The 21915-nt window shown below is 53.7% G+C and overlaps 1 protein-coding gene across 4 annotated transcripts; it reads left to right on the top strand.

Annotated features, from left to right (window-relative positions):
* Nucleotides 1-745: 745 nt before the first annotated feature.
* Nucleotides 746-21776, top strand: TTLL13 (tubulin tyrosine ligase like 13). Of its 4 annotated transcripts, none has more exons than XM_067555405.1 (16): nt 746-931; nt 1674-1997; nt 4702-4742; nt 5935-6053; nt 6596-6726; nt 8382-8538; nt 8819-8962; nt 10138-10223; nt 10635-10860; nt 11393-11577; nt 13730-13918; nt 14371-14554; nt 14936-15136; nt 18197-18569; nt 19620-19869; nt 21266-21776. In XM_067555405.1, exons 2-16 carry the CDS (start codon nt 1687-1689, stop codon nt 21273-21275), a joined length of 2607 nt encoding a protein of 868 aa, XP_067411506.1. In that variant the 5' UTR covers nt 746-931; nt 1674-1686; the 3' UTR covers nt 21276-21776. The 4 variants fall into 4 exon arrangements, 3 of the variants coding, with proteins under 3 accessions (XP_067411506.1, XP_067411508.1, XP_067411507.1); XM_067555407.1 differs by lacking the exon at nt 746-931 and adding an exon at nt 1006-1183; XR_010921263.1 differs by lacking the exons at nt 19620-19869; nt 21266-21776 and adding an exon at nt 15323-15602 and having other exon boundaries at nt 18197-18326.
* Nucleotides 21777-21915: the final 139 nt, after the last annotated feature.

The raw sequence follows: 21915 nt of genomic DNA, 5'->3' as shown, positions 1-21915 counted from the left end.
GGTCCCAGGGGATGGGGTGACGGGCCAATAGGAGGGGCATGGGGGGGCAGGGTCCGGGGGGGATGGGGAACCAGCAAGAGGGGGGCTAGGAGCATTGGGGGCGGGGTCTCACGGCGAGGGGTGGTGGGAGCGGTGCCCCGCGGGAAGGCGGGCAGGGTCCCCCGGGGGTGGAGGGAGGGCGGTCCCAGCTGGGCTGGGCTGGGGGCGTTGGGGGGTCGCGCCCACAGCGAGATGCTGCTGATGCTGCTGCTGCGCCCGTCGTGCCTCCCGGGTCCGAGCGGCGGCCGGCTGCGGGCGCTCGCACGGCGGGGGTGGGGGAGGGTAGTGGGTGCACAGCAGCGCGGGCGGGGGGCGGGGCAGTTATCATTTCCGCTCTTAGGCGCTGCGGAAGTGGGCATGGTAGAAGGCCCCGCCCCATTCTTTCAGCCAATCAAAGGCCAGTTCGCCCTCCCCGGGAGCCTATCGGAGCCAAGTCAGTCTACAGGACACGTGACCAGGGCGGTGCCGAATACGGGTCTTGGGCTTCTTCCGGCTTTCTACGTCCGCTTGTTTTGGCCTTGCCGCTCCCGCCCACTTCCGGAGGCTCCACCCACAACCGGAAATGTAGGAATCTGCCATCTTTGTTCAGGGAACAGGAACCGGGACGGGAAATCGGCCATCTTTGCTCCGGTCACCTGACGGGGTCTGTTGTGTTGCGTCTCTGCTGGCGTTGGCCTAGATTTCCGCCCTCCGGGCTGCTCTAGCCGGTGGCCCCGTCTCTATGGCTTCGTTCGTCAGGCAGCGGCCTGCGTTCTGGCCCCGCCCCCCTCGCTTGGTGCCCCTTTCGTCGCCATGGAGACAGCGTCAGGGCCTGCGGGAGCTGGAGGAGGCGCGGCTGCAGCTGTTGCCCCGGGGGCCCGTCCCCCGCCCGGATGCGGGGCAAGGCGGCCTGGTAACCGGGGCGGGGGCCGCGCAGGGGAGGAGCCTTGGGCAGGCCCCCGCTTGCGGGGGTGGGGTAGGGCCCCCGGCGGGGAGCCGAGGCCGGGCGCCCCTGCGGGCGGGGCTTGCAGGAGCCGCTCTCCGGTGGGGGTGGATCGGATCGTCTCAGGGAGGAGCTGGCCTGGCCTGGCCTGCTTCTGGCCCTGCGGCCGGGGCTGCCCCTCGCAGTGTCTACAGAGAGAGAAGACACAGTCAAGTCTCTTAGGTATTTTGGAGATGCAGGAGCTCTGTAGTTGTGGCGCTAGAAAGGCCTCCTGGGGCTGCTCCTTAGATGACTCACACAGGTAGGGCTTCCTTTAAAATAGCCCCAGGGAGAGCTCCTGAAATCATTTCTTCACGAGTCCAATCTGACCTGAGATCAGATCTTTGGTGTGAGCGGTTAGTTAATGTGATCTCTCTAAGCTGGCAGAGAGGGGAAGGAAAGGCAAAGGAGCAGCCTCGGAGGGTGGACGGCTGGGCTGGGAAACGGGCAGAGGGAGGCAAGGCTGACTCCCTGGGTCACATTGCCAAGGGGAAGCCAGGAGAAAAGGGCAGACAGGTATCAGAGAAAAGCAAGTTCTAACAGGTCCTACGCCTGGCCCTTGGCTGCAGTTGGGACACTGTGGGATTAGCTGGTGCCAGTAGTTCAGGCTGGTGCAAGGGAGGCTGCCTTGCACATCCCTTACTGACTAGTTCCTTCATGTGCAACTTGTAAGAGTGCCTACCAGAATGAAGATGAACTCCAATGACAGCAGCGAATCCGAGAATGATACTGATGAAGAGGAGGAAGAGGAGGAGGAAGAAGAGTCTGCATATGAACATATTAGGAGACTGGATGGAGGAAGTAATGCTGTGCCTCAGGATGGCACTCCTCAGGAGGGACCTTTCAAGGCAGAGGACACATGTCTAGGGCACAAGAGTGGACTCAGGTCAGGTGGGGAAAGTGATCTGCCGACTGCCTCGCTGATCAATCTGGAAGACCAAATGAGGGAAGACTTTGAAGCAGAGACCACGCCAAGAAAGAAAAAGAGAAAACACAGGTGAGTTTCCTCACCATCGTCCTCTACCTTCTACTTCCTTGTGTTCTTCAGGCTGTCACCTAGGCCTACCAGACCTCACTGTCCCATCAGACACAAGGAGGAGCCAGCAAAGCCTGTGTGGCCAGCTGCCCATTGAGTTCTTTTTTACCATCTGTTTCAGGAGCACTCAAAGGCCAAGGTGGAGTGTGGCATATGTGGACTTGTGTCCAGGAGCTACCCCTTTGCTCTGATTCCACCTGACGTGCTGGGGAATGGGGAACGTTACCTTTTCGGGTGTAATTATTGTGGCTGCCCAGTGCCCCAAGCCCCTAGGCTGCCAGTAGTGTGCCCAGTGTACCACAACCCAGAGGCAAACACTAGATGCTTCAGCATCTGGGCCATGTAGGCGCTAGCCTTGGTGGTCCCAATAACCACTCAGACACACGGCTAATGTGCAAGGGCATTTTACTAGGGCTGGCAGGAAAGGGAAAGTTTGCAGATACCCCAGCTACAGAGCCTTGAACAGTTAGCGTGCACAGGGTTGGTCATGGTTCTTGTTTGGGCCCCTGGGGCTGTCCAGTCGGGAGTCAAGACTCTTCAGTATGACAGTAAGATACAGGAGATAATTGTGTGCAGCAGTTAGTTCATCTCTGCTCCGCACTGTGGGAATACTGTGTCCAATTGTGGGCACCAGACATTAGGGAAGATGTGAACAAATTGGAGAGAGTTCACAGAAGAGCAATCAAAATGATGAAAGGTCTAGAAAAACTGACCTATGAGGAAAGGCTAAAAACATATGTTTAGTCTTGAGAAAAGAAGACGGGGGGATCTGATAACAGTCTTCAGCTATGTGAAGGACTGTTATAAAGAGGGTGTGGATCAGTTCTCCATGGCCACTGGAGGTAGGATATGAAATGATGGGCTTAATCTGCAGCAAGGGAGATTTAGGTTAGATATTAGAAAAATCTGTGTAACTCTAAGGGCAGTTAAGCTTTGGAACAGGCTTTGCAGAGAGGTTGTGGAATCCCCGTCACTGGAGGTTTTTAAGACCTGGTTGGACAAACTCCTGTCAGGGATGCTCTAGGTGTGCTTGGCCCTGCCTCAGCGCAGGGGGCTGGGCTAGTTGACTGAGGTTCTGTCCAGCCCGACATGTCTATGATTCAGGGTTAATGCTGGGGGGACCCTTTCGAGTCCTGTCTCTGTTCCAGCACATAGGAGCTCAAAGGGTTCCAAGCCAGGCCCAGGTAGTGAGTCTGATTGGGGCCCAGTGCCCTGGCCCCTGCCCAGCTGCTGTCCCTCACCTGTACAAGACAGACCTGCATACAGCTGTATCATCTGGCAGTCACAGCCTGTCCATGTGTCTCTGTCCACAGAGTCTGCGGCTTCTCTCCTGCTGCGGTGCAGCTCCTCTCCTATTACAGCCTGCCTAGCTGCCTGGCCATGTCCTAGTTCAGGACTTGACATGGGGAAAGAGAAGTGCAGTTGGGATGGGGCTCATGGGAATTGTAGCTTCCTCCTTTGCACATCCATCACATTGGATTCCCATCTAGGCAGATCTGGATGGACCTTGCATTCTGTGACCTGTCAACCTTATGGCTGCATCTCTAACCTGAAGATGAGGGCAGTTGCAATCTGCTCTGTCTTATGCACATCAAAAGCCAGATTGCAAAAATTGTGTATGCAATTGCAAGAAGTGTACGTATAACGGACCAGTTACCTGCTTGACTGACAACCGGTGCACATGAGTTATGCCAATGAGTTTTTGCACATGCCGTTCTGAAAATCTGGGCCTGCACTGGGCAAAGTTTTGGCATTGCCACTGGGGCATCAGGGAACACTTTTAATCTAATTTATTCTATAACTGCCCTCAAATGCAAAGGGAGAAACACATATAATCCCTTATTGTTAGAAATGTTCCGTTAGCTTGTTTATTCATGTGCAAAACAGAAGCAATTGGTGAGCAGTGGCCAGGGAGAATGTGTGTGCCAGGTCCTAGCCACGTACTATCAAACACCCTTTGGAAACCAGCAGAAGCAAATTAGAATGAATATTGGGCAGCTCTGATATTTCAGGGCCTGAAACCCATTGGGGTCTTTGGGGGACGTTCAAAATCAGAGAAGGAATCTTGAGTCACTCAAAGTCCTCCGATGTGGAATTTTCACCCTACAGTTTCAAATGGGAACCACCTTCCACTCCTTGCTCCATTCCCTGTCTGCTCCGTGCTGGGACCTGAGCAGATTTGCTGAGTGTCTCTGCACAGACAGACATAGTTAAGTCACCATGGCTGCACAAGTCGCTGTGTATGGGAAACCAAATCCACACAGCAGAGAAGCTCAGACTGTGATGTCAAGTCTTGGGGATCTAGAATTCACAAGACAAAAAACAAAACAAAGTCTGAGAAATGTTTCTTTAGTCTTGTCATCCTGGCTGTCCTGGAAGCTGCCGTTGGGGTGACCAGATAGCAAGTGTGAACAATTGGGACCGGGGGAGGAATAGACGCCTATATAAGAAAAAGCCCCAAATATTGGGACTGTCCCTATAAAATGGGGACATCTGGTCACCCTAGCTGCCATCTAGCTGTAGCACAGGGGCTGCCCTCAATAGAGGGACAAAGGGTGGGTCTCTTCAGTAAAACTGGCTAGGAATAGCTCCTTGGAGCCTGCCCACTCTGGTGACCGGGCATGTCTGCACTGAGACATTGCTTTCTCCTGTCTCTCCATTCCAGGCTGCTGTCTATCAACTTGACCAACAGCAAGTATGAGAGCGGTGAGTCAAAGGCAACCCAGGGCTCCTTTTCAGACCATTTCTCATTGTGGCAAGTGCTGCAGAGTCCCCACACCTGGTGAATGCTCTTAGCACTGGGTTTTGGCTGTGCAATGGCTTTAATTTATTTATTACTATTTTGGAAGTGACTTTTGCCCTGGGGAAAGGTGCCAGCTTGACCAGACTTTGGGCTGAATCTCTCTTTGCACTTAGTGGGTGCAGCACTGGGGGCTTCCCATCCATACTGCTCCCTGCCAGTGTCTCTCACACCTGATCTGGAGAGGCCTGTCCCGCTAGGGATGCGAGGGGAGTCAGTCTCCATAGCACATTCTCTACTGAGATTGCCAACAGGGGCTCAGTTAGTGCCCATTGTGATGCAGATATTGGCAGTATTGAGCCTTGTGCGCTGAGAACTATGCACTCATTTCACTTGCAGTAGGATCCTGAGCAGCCCTGGGATGGCAGTGATTTTCATATGTTACTAGTCTGGGCTGGATCTGTGCAGGAGGCCCATCCCTTCCAGCCCGGGCCTCCAGTAATGAACTTTGGGCAGGTGGTTTAGGATTGTCACTGTACTCCTCTCTGGGAGGGGGGTGGTGCTGGAATGCAGATTACAGCACTTCTGTCAAGGTGGATGTTGGTAGTTAATGCCAGCCATACACAAGTTCCATATTATGGAGCACAATTGCTGTACTGAAGGTGACAGTCTCATCTGCTGTGGAGAGAACACAGAGTTTCTAGATGGAATGATGGACACTAGATGCCTCACCTCAGAGAGGCACGCAAATACTATGATGATGGGCACCTGGTAAGAAGCTAGAGAGGGGAGTGACAGTATGAGATGCATTGGAGCCAAAAATCATTTCATAAGTGAACTGGGCACCTCCAAAGATCCGGTGCCAGGCCTCTGCCTCTTTCCTGCGATCAGTGCTAGGGTTGCCATATTTCATTAGTCCAGCAGTGAGATCCAGTGGCCAGTTCAGCTAAGGAAGGGATATGTTCCTGCTGCATTCCCAAGGGTTCCACCAACTCCTCTTTGGAGGTGTGGATGGAAGTCCTGGGGTGTGCCTTCCCTCACCCGCCTGTTCCCATCTACTTCAGCTGAGAGCAGACTCCTGGGCATCTGGACTCCTGGGGCATCTGCTCCATGTCCAGCTTGGAGGCGCCTCTTGTCATGTGCTTGTTTTTGCTGCAGTGCGGCGTGCTGCCCGACGCTGTGGCCTAAAAGAAGTGGGGGAGGATGAGGAGTGGACAGTCTACTGGACCGACTGCTCGGTCTCTCTGGAGCGTGTCATGGAAATGAAGCGGTTTCAGGTAAAGTCCCCTCCATGGACAGGTCACCAGTGGGAAGATTCAGGCAAGGAGGACTAGACAGGGTGGCAGTGATGGGATGTCATGTGGTGCAGTGAAGTGGAGTGTCCAAAGTCAGCATTGATGCTACCCTTCTATTACCTGTGGGACAATCCCCACAGCCTGTCCATGTCTGTATCGCCATCAGCACCTCAAGCCTTTGCCCTGTTGGTACCCCAGAGGTGGTGCCATCAGCCACAGGTTGAAGGAGAGCTGCCGCCCCCTTTGATGCTGAGTCCTTATTCAGTCAGATGGCTCTTGCTGAGCAGCAGCTCCTCTCCCTGGAATCATGATGCTCTTGGAGAGGGGAAGCTGCAGGTGTGAGAGAGAAGGCGTGAACACGTCTCACACTGATGGGTCTCAGAGTGAGCACCCCTGCAGAACAGCTGTCTTCCTGTCCCTGTTCCCCTTGTTTGTTTCTCCCTGAACTGACTCACCTTGGCTCTCAAGGGTTGTCGCTTCTGCTCCTTTCGCTGACTTGTCCTTTCTGCTGCATGTTGTTTCAGAAAATCAACCATTTCCCGGGTATGACGGAGATCTGCCGGAAGGACCTGCTGGCCCGCAACCTCAACCGCATGCTCAAACTCTTCCCCAAGGAGTACAGCATCTTCCCCCGCACCTGGTGCTTGCCTGCTGAGTGAGTGATGAGTAGTGCCAGCCAACGGCAGGACAGGCGGACACTCTGCAGGGAAGGGAAGTCAGGGCAGTGGGAACCACTGAACTTAGTTTCCATGGTGAAGGTGCTTTCCAGAGGATCTTCTGCTGACCTGGGCCTCAGTGGCCTTGCGTGGGATGTAACAAGATGTGGCTCTGTACTTACAGATTGACAGATCCCTGAATGTCATTACATTGTGTTAGGCTGTGGCGTAGTTTCCCCTCAGGGAAGCAGTGGGAACCCGTCACTAGCGGGATTTAAAACCGAACTGGACTAAGGCCCAGGAAATAGACTGCAGGAGAAATCCTTCCCTGGCCCTCAGTGGGCGGAGAGATGAGCCTAATAGGTCATTTCTGTCTGTGCCATCTGTGATGCTGTGGGATTTCCCCTCGGGCAGCTGGAGGAATCATTGCAGGGTGGTGTGCAGGACTCGGTCTGCTCACAGCTGGAGGGATCATTGCAGGGTGGTGTGCAGGACTCGGTCTGCTCACAGCTGGAGGGATCGTTGCAGGGTGGTGTGCAGGACTCGGTCTGCTCACAGCTGGAGGGATCGTTGCAGGGTGGTGTGCAGGACTCGGTCTGCTCACAGCTGGAGGGATCGTTGCAGGGTGGTGTGCAGGACTTGGTCTGCTCACAGGTGGAGGGTGAGGCCCAGTATTGGCCTAGGAGGGATAGACCGGATATTGTTACCATGGTGTGAGACACTCCCACTGCCATGGACTCAGCTGGCTGCCCTCACAGCACACGTGCCGCCCTTGCCCTTTGTTGTGGGGGCAGGGCCTTTCTCCTCCAGGGATTAAGCACACAAGCCAGGAGAGGGCTGGAAGGGATCACAGCAGCGTGTGGTGAAGCATCAATGCACAGTGAGAGGGCTTCCAGGCAGTTACCTTTTTAAGAAACATATAAATGATCAATAATCTGTGGACAAGGTGTTCACACGGGGCCTCAAGCAGGCTCCTGTGTCCATATTTAGGCATCTAAATAAGTGTCCTCACTTTCAAAATCGAGGCACCCAGCAGCTCCCGTTGGAAGCAATCCGTTGACGATTAGGCCATCTATTGAGATGCCTGTATCTGAATGTAGGAGTCTGACTCTCTGCCCCAGATTAGAGCACCCTAGCCAAGGTCTCTGCTCACCTCTCACATCCGTCCCTGTCTGGTTTGGCAAACCTGGATTTTCCTCATGTTTTCAGGAGGGCCAGCAGGAAAGCCGCCATTGTGATCGGTTGTTTCGTCCTCCTTTGTGTCCAGGGATTGGTCAGGTTCTCTCTGCTCCTTCCACAGTAACAGAGCTAAAACCTTGCTCGGTTCTGCCGAGGCAGCGGCTGCTGTTTCACGTTACCCTCTCTCTGTGGCAGAGGCAGAGATATTAACTGATTAGTCCTTAGAACCATGAGGGCTTTCTCCCCCAGGCTGTGACGGGACCGAGTGCTAAATAATGGACTAGCCCAGTGCAGCCCTGGAAAGGGAGCTCTACAGTGTGGTGCGGGACCGCTCTTCTCACTGCCACTGCAGTGCTGAGCCCCCACCGGGCCCAGCATGCTGTGCTCCATGATCTGAGCATCCAAACAGCCGTCGGATCGGAGTCATGGTGGTGTTTCCTGCAGCTCTAACCGTCACTTCTTCTCCATTGTGTAGCTATGGGGATTTCCAGGCCTATGGGCGCATGAGGAAAAACAGGACGTATATCTGCAAGCCAGACAGTGGCTGCCAAGGGAGGGGCATCTTCATAACCCGCAACCCAAAGGAGATTAAACATGGGGAACACCTGATCTGCCAGCAGTACATAGCCAAGGTAATGTCTTGGAAAACCAGTGAGAGCTTCTGGCCTCCTATGTCCTTCCTGTGTCCTGTGCCCCACTGCTGCCAGCCTTCCCCTGGGACAGCTCAGCCAGCAGTATAAGGGTTGCCACCGCACAGCAGAGCCATAGCCAGGCTGCCGTCAGCATTCGCCCTTCCCTGCTGAGAATGCAGCGGCACGAGCCATGCAGACAGTGTTACCTGCCCTGCGCAGCCAGCAACACACCTAGCAATGCTGCTTCCACTCACGTTCACTTCTTCCTTGTGTCTCACAGCCTTTCCTTATTGATGGCTTTAAATTCGACATGCGTATCTATGTCCTGGTCACATCCTGTGACCCCCTGAAGATTTTTGTCTATGAGGAAGGGCTGGCCCGGTTTGCCACCATGAGGTACATCGAGCCCAGCAGCAGCAACCTGGTAAAGAAGGGACGTTTCCAAGCAACTGGCGTAGCATCAGTAGGATTAACACGCGCCACTCTAAGGGCACACAGAGCACTGGTATTCAGGCCTTGGTGGGGTTCCAGTCCTCATTCTCTTCTCCTCCTCCCCTGCCTTTTGCTCCATGTCAAGGACGGTTATTTCAGGAGGGTTTGCCCCAGCTCCCGTATCCCACGTGGGCTATTTCCTGGCCATGTTGTGCCACACTGCTCCCACATCCCTGACAGCCCTCATTCCCTGGGGTCTGCTCTGCTCCCTGCTTTGCCCACGCTTCAGAGGAAGAACGGAGCAGGTTGATTCTCAGAGCTGCAGCACAGGAGCAGCTCTAGCGACAGGGTGGGGGACGAGATGGAGAATGGGGTGCTGGAGAAGGCAAGGGAAAGGGAGAAGAAAGAAGTGGCTGATCTGCTCATTGGGCTCTGTCCCTTCATGGCAGCATCCAGAGGTGGAGTCTGTCCAAAACACCACTAGCAAGGTCTCACCATGAGCTCTGCCTCTGCTGGGAATACTCTAGCTAATCTCTGCCACATGCCTTCCTACAGAAACGGCCCCCTCCCTCTCGTACCTGAATGTCTCGGGGGTGCTCTGGTTTGGGATGAGTAAAGAAAAGGGGCAGATTCCCTTCGCTGCTCCACTTGCAGAAACTGCCTGCAAGTCCTCTGCTGGATTCCCCTGTGTGGGGGAGACCCCAGTGGGCACAGATCCAGGTAACCAGCTCCTATCTCCCACCCCTCTGCACTGGCATAGGGCGTGGGCATGGCTCTGGCTGTCTCCAGCTGGCAGAGGGGCCCTTGGAAGCCAGTGCCAGATGACAGCAGTCCCCATACAACTCTAATTTGTGCTGGGTTGGAGAATCTGGGAGCCGGTTGCTGCTGCACCAAGATTTCTGCCACAGCAGGGTCTGGCTCTGTGTTCGTGGGTTGTATAGAGCTTTGATGCTGACCTGAAATGAGGCATCTTAGAGTGGAGGGGTGAAGAATATAGGTCTGGGGTGAAGGCATGGCCGTGGGGAGGGCAGGGATGAGTGGTGCTGGGGCAGAGATGAGCAGCAGTTGCTGGATAGAGGGCTAAGCACTGCTTGGTGTCTGGGGCCTGTCGGCTCTCGCTGGCACTCGGAGGTTGGGAGTGAAGGTCTCCTGCTGTCCCTCTCTCAGGATGATATCTGCATGCACCTGACCAACTACGCTATCAACAAACATAACGAAAACTTCATCCGAGACGACATGATGGGCAGTAAGAGGTACCGTCTTGCCACAGCCTGGCACCTCCTGCTGGGAGGCCACACTGATGGTGCTGGCATACTTCCTGCCGCAAGGCAGCACGCTGTACGGGTCGCCCCGGGAGAGCGCTCGCCCTTTGGGAGGGGGTCACCTGCTTCAGTGTCTTGGGCTCCTGGTCCAAGTGCCTCTTTGTTAAGTCTGAGCACAGACCTGTCCCGTCAGTGTGACCCCTGTATCTGGGGTATCTCTGGGGCTTGCTGACTTGTAAGAAGCAGCACTGGGGCTCCATCCCCCGAGTTCCCCACACCATCTCACTTCAGTAGTAGCCTGGGGAGTGCCTGGCCCATGGAGGCAGTGCGGTGACATTGCTTCCTACTGCTGCAGAGCCACTGGGCGTGGGCAGCTGTCATCACCACCTGTTCCCCAAACAGGAAACTGTCCACCTTGAATGCCTGGATGATGGACAACAGCTACGATACCACAGAACTCTGGGAAGACATTGAAGACATCATTATAAAGACCCTTATCTCAGCCCACCCTGTTCTGAAGCACAACTACCGCACCTGCTTCCCCAACCACATCACTGGCTGTGCCTGCTTTGAGATTCTGGGCTTTGACATCCTGCTAGACAGAAAACTGAAACCCTGGCTGCTAGAGGTGAGTGGCCTGGAAATCTCCCCTTTGCCCAGCAGTTGCAGACTTTCATCCCTGAAGGAGAGAAGTAGAGCCAAAGCCTGGGGCGTGTTGCAGCCAATTTTAGTTTGAGTTAAAGCTGTCACCTGCAGTCTCCAGCACGCCACGAAATGAGGAGCTCTGGAGGCAAATAGCCAAGCAATCTACAGCCCATGTGATCTAAGGAAACTTCTTCCCCCATGCCTGGTGTAGTAGCAGGGGCTCCCCTGAGTCATAGGGCTCCTTGGATCTCTGCAGCACCATTCAGAGCCTGGGGTGACCTGTGTGTGCACTCGGGGGTCAGGGAGAGGCCAGGAAGTGATACTTGCAGCCTGGCTGCTCATGAGACTGCACTTTGTGCTGGAAAGCAGCAACAGCTAATGCCAGCCACACTCCGAATGACGCTTCCTGTTACTGCCATGCTAGGAGAGACTGCCCGAGGGTGAAGAGTGGGAGCCAGCGATGTTGCTGCCGGCAGCAGACATGTGTATGTCAGACTAGCCGTTTGTCTTGGCAGGTGAATCACTCTCCCAGTTTCACCACGGACTCGCGCTTGGACCGAGAAGTGAAGGATGCTTTGCTCTGTGACGCCATCAACCTGATAAACCTGCGAGCCTGTGACAAGAGGAAGGTGCTGGAAGAGGACAAGCGCCGGGTGAAGGAGCGACTCTTCCAGGCCCACCAGCCACCTCGTGAAGCCAGGTACTGCTCCCCCAGGAGGAGTGCTGCAGGCCTTTGGGGAGAACCGGGCAGCGCCGCAGGGGTCAGAGTAACAAACGTGAGACGCCAAAGGCTGCCCTGAGGCTGTGGCACTGTTGAGAACATTGTTGCCTGTGACAGGGGAGATGGCCCAGGCCTTCAGTGTCACAAAGAAGGAGGCGTGGATTTGAGGTTCCCAGCCCCGGGACATGTTTGATTACTGGTCCTCTAGACTCACCACGCCCCACCTGCTTGCTGCCTCTCCCATCCAGCTGTGCCTGCTTCAGTCACAAGGCCCTGGCTGGTCCGCCTGTGGCACTGCTTCAGAAGGTGACTGCATCCAGTGACACATGGCCTTTTTCCAGCAAAGACTTGAGACACCAGTTTCTCCACAGAGCAGTGTTGCTGCCTTGCCCACTCTTGCATACGTGGCCACGAACGGCAAAGGCCGAGACACAACTGTGGAGGCCGGTTTGGCTTAGTCTGCTGCCTATGCAGAGTGGGGCAGGAGCACCTCCCAAACACCAGTTTCAGTTAATTACAGCAGGTAATTAAATCTTGGGCAAGTGGGGCATGTTAGCTCCTATGCTTCTCACACCCTGGGCATGCTCCCTGGCAGGCTGGAGTGCTGACAGGCCCGGCTGAGACAGCCGAGCTCTTGTAAACTGACTGAAAAAGTTGGGAAATGGTGTGAGGCCTTTGATTGGAGAGGGGAGATCTGAGCCTCTCTGCTCTGCCTGTACTACCAGGTAGGGAAGATAACGAACTGGAGGGTGTGTTGGCTTGGTGCAGTTGTTATCCAAATAACAAATATCACCGGAGCTTTTTCAGGGGCAACAAGCCACGTTTATTGTGAATACAGAAATTTGGTAAATAGTCTCAATAATGCAAATACCAAGAAAACAGCATCAACACTGCAACAATATCAATATTGTGCTGTACCTAGTGATTACAAATACAGAGACTCTTGTCAACAAAGCATACCTCGTTGACATGTTTCAATTGGTACTTTCATTCACACTCATACACACAGACAGGCATACACAGACAGGGAGACAGACAAACATACACAGGGGTCTCACAGATGTTATAGTTACCAGCCTCTTGGTGCTCATGGTAGTCACTGGCCAGGTGAGGAGCAAGGTTCTGCCGATGCGCATCGGTACTCCTGACTGGTGTGATGATGTAGACCCAAGCCTCCAGCTTTCATCTTTTTGTCCCATTTTATAGGGAAAAGACCCCATGTCAGTCTATGGGGTTTTGCTCTGTCATGCTGCAACTGCATTTGGTGTGATCCTTAATCACCCACATTGTTGCAAGCCTGATCAGATTTTGTCCTTTGAAGTGGACTGACTCCAAAGTTATCAGGGTGGGCTCCTCTTCGGCTAGTTTTGTGGTAAAAGTTATTATCTTCGCTCCTTTCTTCTTCCCTCAAATGTTTTAGGTGAGGCTGGTGTTTTCTTCATCTATTTTGTATCAGACCAACTGTTCAATCACTCTCCTTGTCTACACCCACCTCAGCTGCTCAGCCATTCACACTTCAGTCACTCAGTGCACACTCCTAGCTGAAGAATTCACATATTATTTTTAAAGCAAACATTATTTCATTTTTGCCAGTGTCTTTCACAATTAGGTCGGTGTATCACATTTCACAGTGTGGCTTTTTATACTTAACATAGGGTTTTTACAAATATATTGAGAGTGGGTAAAATTAACAGATAAAATGGGCAGTGGAGTGGTTTTACAGTCTTAAACCCAATAGAATTATACAAAATACAGACAGACTCGAGTGTTCTGCAGTAAATCGATATTTTAGAAAGACTGAGGTGAACATTTCAAGGGTAGAACAATAGGAGTCATTGAGGTTTTAGCCTTTGATTAAAGTTACAGTGTGTCAGGCTGAAGTGCCTCCTGGTAGAAGGGGGAGGGGGTGTTTGTGGCTCTGTTCTTTCATGAGAGCAGGATTGGGCCAGCACAGTGACTGCATGCCTGGTCCCCAGGTGGGGAGGGCAAGGGGAGAAATGCCAGCTAGACTCCTGCTCCCTCCTGGACAGTGCGGCATCTGGAATTTGTCCCACCCTGTGCCTGTACAATAATCTCCAGAGATGGGTCTGCCACAGCTCCTCCTGTCTTCATCTTTGCTTTCTGACTGCAGACGCGAACAGTTAGAAAGCAGCCAAGCTGCCTGGCTGGCCCAAGCGGAGAAGTACGAGAACACCCACCTGGGAGGGTACCGGCGCATTTACCCCGCACGCGGGACAGACAAGTATGAGCCGTTCTTCAAGCACAGTGGCTCCCTCTTCCAGGAGACAGTAGCTTCCAAGGCAAGAGAGGAGTGTGCCAGGTACATTGCTCCTGGGTGCAGAGTTCACCTCTGACCTCTCTGCTGGGAACTCTGCTGCTGCCTAGAGCATGGGAGATGGTGAGAGCCTAGGGGAGGAACACTGGCTCCATTGCCATGGGGAAGGGACTGTGTCCTCCACATCTCTGCCCTGCCTCTGGATCCGGAAGGGAGACACGCCAGAGTCTATTGTGGTTTAAAGTCTGTGTCCTGGTGAAGCCCATTTCCACCCTGTCTAGGTGGCACAGCCTGGTGCAAAGGGCATTTCCTTACTGGGGTGGCAACAGCTTTTAAAGAACAGCCCAAGGCCATTTCCCAGCACATTCTACTTCCTGGACCCTGCCCCTGATAGCAACCCTGGCCATGGCTGTATGTCACCTCCACTGAGGCCAGCACAGCTTGGCGCAAGAGCCCATGCTGAAGTGACAGTGACCTAGACTGTTGTTTCTTGCCAGGCAGCAGCTGGAGGAAATTCGCTTGAAGCAAGAGCAGCGAGAAGCTACTACTGGGAAGAAGAAAAAGGAGCGAAAGGAGAACCTGCAGGGAGAGTCAGCTGGGGAGAAATCCCAAATCCGCAGCAAGGTCAAAGCTCTGCCCACCCGCATCACCTACAACAGTGCCAAGACCTGCGACAGGAAGGTACCACTGCTCTCATCCAGTGTGCAGCTCCATGGGGCCGGTCAGAGGGAGCCATCTGGCACCAGGAGGAGAGCTGGGGCACTGACATTTCCCATACAGGCTAAGGATTGAGCTCGTTTTCATGGAGTTTGTATTGCTGCTGCTCACCTGTGCTAAGGAGAGCTGGGAACACCCAGCCCATGAGAGTCTATGGTCCACCCACCCCTCTCACTCCTGCCTGGAGTCTCTGGCCGGGATCGCCTTCCTGCTCCACACTGGAGTGTGTGGCCCAGGCCCTGTTTCTGACCCCAGCATAGTCTGGCCTCAGTCACTCTCCTGCCTGTGTTAGCGTGTGGCCCAGCCCCTGGCCTGCGATAACTCAGGGTGTGTTTCTGTCATTAGATGCAGCAGATGGTGTTTGACTCCATGCGGCCCCAGGAGATAGTGGAAGATGAGGAGGTAGAGAGGATCAAGGCTCTTCTGCAGCGTGAAAACCTCATCCGGGGTCTGGGCATTGTGGATCAGCTCTCTCGGCTGCTCCACACAACCGAGCCCAGGCCTGTGGATGTCCACAGACCTCACATCAATATCTCCGAGAGCCAGGTAAAGGTGGGCTTCTCAGAGCCACCTCCCAGGGCCAGTGTAGTAGGTGATGTTCCTGGTGGAGCTGAGAACACTGGGCACTGTTAGCCTGGAGAAGTTCCTCTGGCTGGGTTAAATGAGGACGAGTGCTGGGGCTGGGTCCTTGGGTTGACCTGTTTTTACCTTCATTTTTCTTGGGTTCAAAAGGGTCAAAAAGTGATTCCTCAGGGGCATCTCAACAGTCCAAAGGAGGGTCCTGTGGGCACCTGACCTGAGGGTCCCATCAGCCTGGAAAGTCCCCTGGAACAGATCACAGGGGACCTCTTTCTTAATACGGAAGTGCTGCCTATGGAGACCACAAGACCCAGTGTGCATTGCAGCCTGTTGTCCTGGCTCAAGATTGAGCTCTGCATACAGCAACAGATGGTCTCAGTGGCCTTGTCTTCACTGGGGAAAGAAGGTGTGTTCTTCAGTAAGCTAACATGAGGTAAAATCCTAGTGAAGACAAGAGCTGCTCTGCAGAATAAGAATGCTCTATTGTTCTAGGCCAGGTCTACACACACTACTAAGTTTTGTCGGCATAGCTATTCAGGGGTGTATAAAAACACATACAGAGCCTACATACAGGCTGTGCTGGCAAAAAAACCCAGTGTAGACACAGCTATGCCAACAGAAGAGTGCTTCTGTTGGCTTAGCTAATGCCATTTGGGGAGGTGATCTTTCTACAGTGGAATAAAAATTCCTTCTGTTGGCATACGCTGTGCTGGCCTGGATCTACTGGTATAGCTGAATGGGCAGAGCCTGTGTAGTGTAGGCTAGCCCATCTAGTCACTCGTCAGACTTTAATTGCACATGTAGTGTATTTGCACTGATCAAGTGCATGTTGTGGTGAGGGGCTCCATGCACAGCCAGCAGGGTGGTTAGTATTACTCCTGTAGGCACTGGCCGTTGAATGCTCCTTCTGGCTTCTGCAATGAAAAAAATTACTTTAATCTGTAGGGAAAAATCAGGCTGTGGGGAAGTCAGATTATCAGCTTCAAACATCAAGTCCTCCTCGATTCCCTGCACGTGTTCCACTTTGTCAGGGGAAATTTCTGTTCATGAGTATTATTTTCAGCCCCACTTCCTGTCATAGCACAAATGCTCATATGCCAATGAGCAGCAGCAAGAGAATGCTTCTCTCTCAGCATGTGGCTCCTGCGGTGCTGGGCAATTAGAAATCCCCCAGAGATCGGATCACCGTTAGCTGCAGGAGCTATTTCTCCATTTCAGTAACACATTTTGACTAGCTGAAAAAAGTGACCTCGAGGAGCTGTCTAACAGCTGGGAGGCCTATGGAAAATGAGCTCTTTGGCAGAGTGGGGTAGAATGGAGCCTCGTCTGAAAAAAAGTCCGTCACTAAAAATTGCCCCATGGCAAATGCCCATCCCTAATTTCCTGGCATTCTATGTGGGGGCTGGCCCCTCCCAGGGAATGTGACCGCAATCTGTAACATATTGTAACAGAGCACACGGTGCATGTCACATAGCTTGAGAGCTTTAGAAACCTGCACTGTGCTAAGAATAATGATGAGTACACTCTTCTCAGCACAGAACAGGTCCCGCAAGTGGCTGAGAGCGTCTGCCTGCAAAGTCACTGTGGATGTGTGTGTTACACTCCAGGATCAAGCCCAGAGCTTTGCTGCAGTAAAGATGCTGTTGCCATATCCAGCGTATTCCCTGGACTCCTGTGTGTCAGCAGGCAGTGCTGCAACAGACCGCTGGGCATTTCAAACAGCTGATCCAGTGGAATCCGGAACTGGGGAACATCCGAGTTAGATGAGGGACTTGTTGGGTTTTCTTGAGCCGGCTGGTGGCTTCTAGTCAGTTCCAAAACAAGCGACATGCTGTGCAGCTGCAGAGAAGCTTGGTCCAAAATCCAGGCGGGATCCAAGCCAGCAGTGTGATATTCACTGTCTCCATGGCTGTAACGTCACGATGGCCATAAATGGCCATGGGCTTGGCTGTGTTCTGTCATGTTGGAGACCCAACATCCGTTCCTGTGCTGGCGATGACTGAGAAGTTTCTCAGGGCTCAGCATCACCTCCTGTGACATTGACAGGTGCATCCTGTCCCATCCTTTGCTGTGACACACTTCAGAAAGGAGGCTGATAAAATAGAAAGGGTTCAGAAAAGACCTACAAGAATGATTTGAGGACTGGAAAACCTGCCTTATGGAGAGAGACAGAAGAAGCTCAATTCGTTTAGCTTAGCAAAGCGAAGGTTAAGAAGTGACTCGATTACAGTTTAGAAGTATCTACGTGGAACAAAGATTCTGAGTAAAGAGCTTTTTAATCTAGCAGACTAATGCAGAACAAGGTGCAGTGGCTGGAAGCTGAAGTGAGACAAACTGATTAGAAATAAGATACCATTTTTTAAACAGTCAGGCTGATTAACTATTGGAGCAAATTCCCAAGGGACGTGGTGTATTCGCCATCTTTTGGTGCCTTGACATCCAGGGTGGGTGTCTCTGTCTAACAGATCCACTCTCTCTGACCCAGAAACGATGAGCTGGAGGCAGGATTGCTGTGTATGGTTCTCTGGCCTGTGTTGTACAGGAGGTCAGACTAGAGGATCTTAATGGTCTGATTCTGATTCTGGCCTTAGAATCTCTGACTGCAAGGGTGGGGTGTAAATGGAGTGCAAACGCAGGGAGGATTTTCAGGGTGGTAACACTAACAGGTTAATGGGGGGTTAGGAAGGAATTTTCCCCCAGGTCAGATTGGCAGAGACCTTGGGATTTTTTTGCCTTCCTCTGCAGCATGGGACACCGGCCACTTGCAGGTTTAAACTAGAATAAATGGTGGATTCTCTGTATCACAAAGTCCTTAAATCATGATTTGAGGAGTTCAGTGTCTCAGCCGGAGGTTATGGGTCTGTCACAGGAATGGGCCGGGGAGGATCTGTGGCCTGCCAGGTGCAGGAGTCAGACTAGATGATCACGATGGTCCCTTCTGACTTTAAAGTCTAGGAGTCTGATGAGGACAGCCCTTCTCCTCCCCCAGGAAGAAAAACATAAGTTGCTGCTCTTCTTTTCTTCCAGCCTCGATTCCTTCAAGATGTGTTTGGGAACCGGGAGACGCACAATTTAATGACACTCGTCCCCCTCTCGCTCTTGGGAGGTCCAGTCCGGGAGCTAGGACAGCAGATCCTTCAGCAGCCTGCAGCCAGGGCCCAGATGCTGGGCAACCAGGGCTTCATTCCCACCCTGCTGGGTACCCTGTCAGGCCTGGGCCACAGCATCCCCTACCGGGCACAGTTCAAGCCACAGCATGGTCTCCCGCAGCAGAAGAACATGAGCTGGTTAGGAAGCCACACTCTGGGGACACCAATGGTCACTGAGCCCTGTACTCTGGCAAAGATGCTGAAGGTGGGAGGCCGGAGATTCTCCAGCGCCAGAAACAAGATGGAAGGCCGTGAGTACAGAATCGGGAGCCTGACATGCTGCTGGCACCCATTCGAAAGCACCCCCTCTGCAGGTGCCCCTCTGACTCTGGGAGACCTTAGCCCAGCTTGTCATCTGTGGTGCTCCTGCTCCCCCCACTGGTCTGGTTTGGTTAGCAGGCGACCTTCCTTCACCTGGCTGGACTCCCAGGGCATTCTCCTGGGGTGCTGGCTGCTCATTCCGTGGCAAAGCTGGTGTCAGATTTTGAAATGGTAGACGTTTTCCATTTTACTCAATTAATCTCCTAATTTCTGGTCCTGAGACTCTTAAAGGGGCCTGGGATTCAGAGCCACACGGGGCGTTCTGAGTCCTGGGACATTTGAACGTTCTGGATGCCCTTCGTTTCTAATCTCCGGTTCAGAGAGCAGGCTGGAAAACGGATCCGATTCAGTGAGGACCCGCAGAGGCCAGTAGAGCGTGGGAATAGGAGCAGGCAGTGATAGTGTCCGAGGAGAGCAGTTGTTTAGGAAATGGGGGAGGATGGAGTGGAGTCCCATGGGTTGCTAAAATGCCTTTTCATACAGCTATGGCCCGCGAGCATCCCCAGTGACACCCAATGGTCACCAGGGAGTGACGGCTCCAGAGCATCAGTCAACAGCCCTGTGTATTCCCAGCCAGACTCCTGAAGGAGTGGCACTCCTGGGGGCCCCTGCGTGGTAGGATGGGGTTGCACAGACACTGTGACCCGCTAGGAGACGGGGGACAAACTCACCAACAGTAACTCTAGTTCTCCCACTGTCCTCTCCACAGAGCCGCACTGGCCCTTCCTGCTCCCCTCTGGGTTGGAACCCAGCTGTGTTTAGGGCTCCTGGTGGAAGAGAGGAGCTGAGGGGCAGGGCTTTTATCCCCTCAGTCTGGAGCGCTGCCCCAGCTTCCAGCCACTGCCTTTACAGGCTGTGTGGCCATGTAGCCAGGCCTGCTGTCAAGCAAGCACCAGACTGCTGATGTCAAGGGGCATCTTTGCTTCTCCTGGAGGGTTGGTCCAGCCCTGCTTTGTGTCCCTCTTGTGCTCTCGTTTCAGATGGCCCGGCCCCCAGGCGGCCCCTCCACGTGGCCAGTGGTTACTCAGGCTCTCTGAATTGCCTGGCTCATGCTGGCAAGGCTCCAAATCACACGTACAGTGACTGCACGTTCCCCTCAGTGACAGACCCCCTCGGCCGCGCTGCAGTCCATGAACTAGCCATCAACTCTGCCTCTGCTCCCATCGTGCGGCGTTCAGACACCTCGCACCGCACCAATGCCATGGCCATTCTCAACTTCAACCACCACAGGTAACGCCTGCCTTCAGTGGCCTCCCGTGAGCTCCTCACCACTTGTGCTCACTCAGGATCTAGTGTCCCCGGAGGAGGAGCTTTGCCCTCTGATCCTGGCCAGATTCCAAATGGAGGACGTTATTCTTCACCTCTCCGCCCCCAACAAACTCCTGCTGTGTAGTAGTGTGTCGTGTTAAATAGCGGATACGTCCCACCCCAGCTTAGGCCATGCCTGTGCAAACACTGTAAAATGGCTGGAGACCATGGGGAATGAAATCTAAATGGTCAGCTGGTGGTAAATGACCAGCCACCTCTCCAGGCCCTTGGTTTGTTCTCCATGGGTGGCATTACCTGCAGTGAGCAGTGCTGTAAATCTGCTGAGAGCTCTGCCCCATAGTCCCATTCCAAGGGCAGCAGAGCAAAGCTCCTAACCCCTCTATGGCCTTGCAACATCTCTGATGCAGTGTGAGTCCTGCTGCCACAGACGCCCTCACCCAGCTCTTCCCAGTGGGCTGCCCCTTGCAGCTGAAGGTGCTGTACTAGACTGTAAACTCTTTGGGGCAGGAGCTGCCACTTGCTAGGTTTGTGCGATGCCCAGCGCCACGGGGGATTGACCTCGCTGTCGCTCTGACTGCAGTAGAAATGGTGACGAATGATCAGACACGCTGCTGTCCTGCAGGTGCCAGAGCTGCTGTCTCTGGGGCAGTGGGCGCTGGTAGGGATGCATGTGAGATCTTATTGCCTTCATGAGTGGGAGGTCAAGCCACATGTCTAAACCCAACTTTGCTTTTCCGTATCTGACTGTACAAAGGAAACTAACCCGGGGTCATCGTGCGACCTGGGGCAGTGAGAACAGCTAAACTGATAGGAAACAAGAGCATAATCGATGCTCACCGCTGCCCAAACGATGGTCCCTGCCCTCCAGAGCTGGGATAGAATGCTGCTCTCCCTAGTCTCTCATTTGATCTCTTGCGTACCATTTGAAAGAAGAATGTTTCTTGCGAAGAGCTGGGTGGAAGCATTTGCCAGAGGGCTGGCGAGTGTTCAAAAGCTAGGGCTGAGCAACCTGATGTAGTGAGCGTGCCCCGGGTGGGTAATTGGTGTGTACTTGCCCTTCGCTCCTGCTCCAAGCCACGCTGGAGGTGAGGGGCGTTCACCACCACAATCTGTCTGCTCTCGGGTGTGAACAGCCTGCAGTGGGCTGTACCTAGGCTTGCAGAGGGTCATGTGCTTAGCTGCTGGAAGCTCTTTGAGCTCTGTCGTGAACTCTCTCCTCAGCCCCTTTCGCCTGATCTGTGCATATTGGTTCTTTGCTCCCCAGGCCTCTGGCTCCTCCCATTTGATCTGATCTGTCTTTGTCCCCCAAAGCAAAGCTCGACCTTGTCTCATCAGTGATTGCCTGCTTCTCCCGCAGATGGACCTGAACCTCGGCCAAGCAGTCTCTGGGAAGAAAGGGACCAACGGCTTTGGGAATCCTGCAGCCAAAGGTCGTGGCTGTGCCAAAAAGGACATGCTTTCTTCTGAGCGGAAGGGAGAGAAACCTCCAGCTGGAAACCCAGGGGCCAGGCAGATGACGGGGAGACAGGGAGACAGTGACCCCTGGCCTGCTGCAGTGACCTGGCAGCTGCTGCTGAGGACACAGGTGTCTGCTGCAGATGAGGAGCCCCTCTCAGTGAGGGCTGAGCACTTGTCACCCTTCAGTGAGCGCCGTAGGGATTCACCTCGCCACTGGACTCAGCTGGTTTCACACACAGCTGCGCAAGGGATTTTGTCGGTAGTGTTTGGCACCAGCCCCTCCAGCTGACCTTCGTCCTGTAGCTGGGATCCCAGCACAGTGTTAGCGACCCGGCGCTGGGCTTCTTTCCTACACTCAGGGCTGCCAGTTGGTTCTTTTGTATCTGTCCTATTAAAGTTTTATAGTTTTACAGCTCCCCGTCAGTCTGTCCTTCTGCCCGTGACCCCTGCAGCATTGCAGCGTAGGGGAATGTTTTACTCTAGCAAGGCCTGGCTCGGGGGTACTGTCTGATTCCTCCCTCGTGGGCCTAGACCCCACTGGCTGCTGCT

The sequence above is a fragment of the Emydura macquarii genome, unplaced genomic scaffold, assembly GCF_026122565.2.
Source record: "Emydura macquarii macquarii isolate MOO-44397 ecotype Brisbane River unplaced genomic scaffold, CSIRO-AGI_Emac_v2 contig_1644, whole genome shotgun sequence".
In the NCBI taxonomy this organism is placed as follows: domain Eukaryota; kingdom Metazoa; phylum Chordata; order Testudines; family Chelidae; genus Emydura; species Emydura macquarii.
The sequence above is the reverse complement of the archived record's forward strand: the minus strand, read 5'-3'. Positions and strand labels throughout refer to the sequence as shown.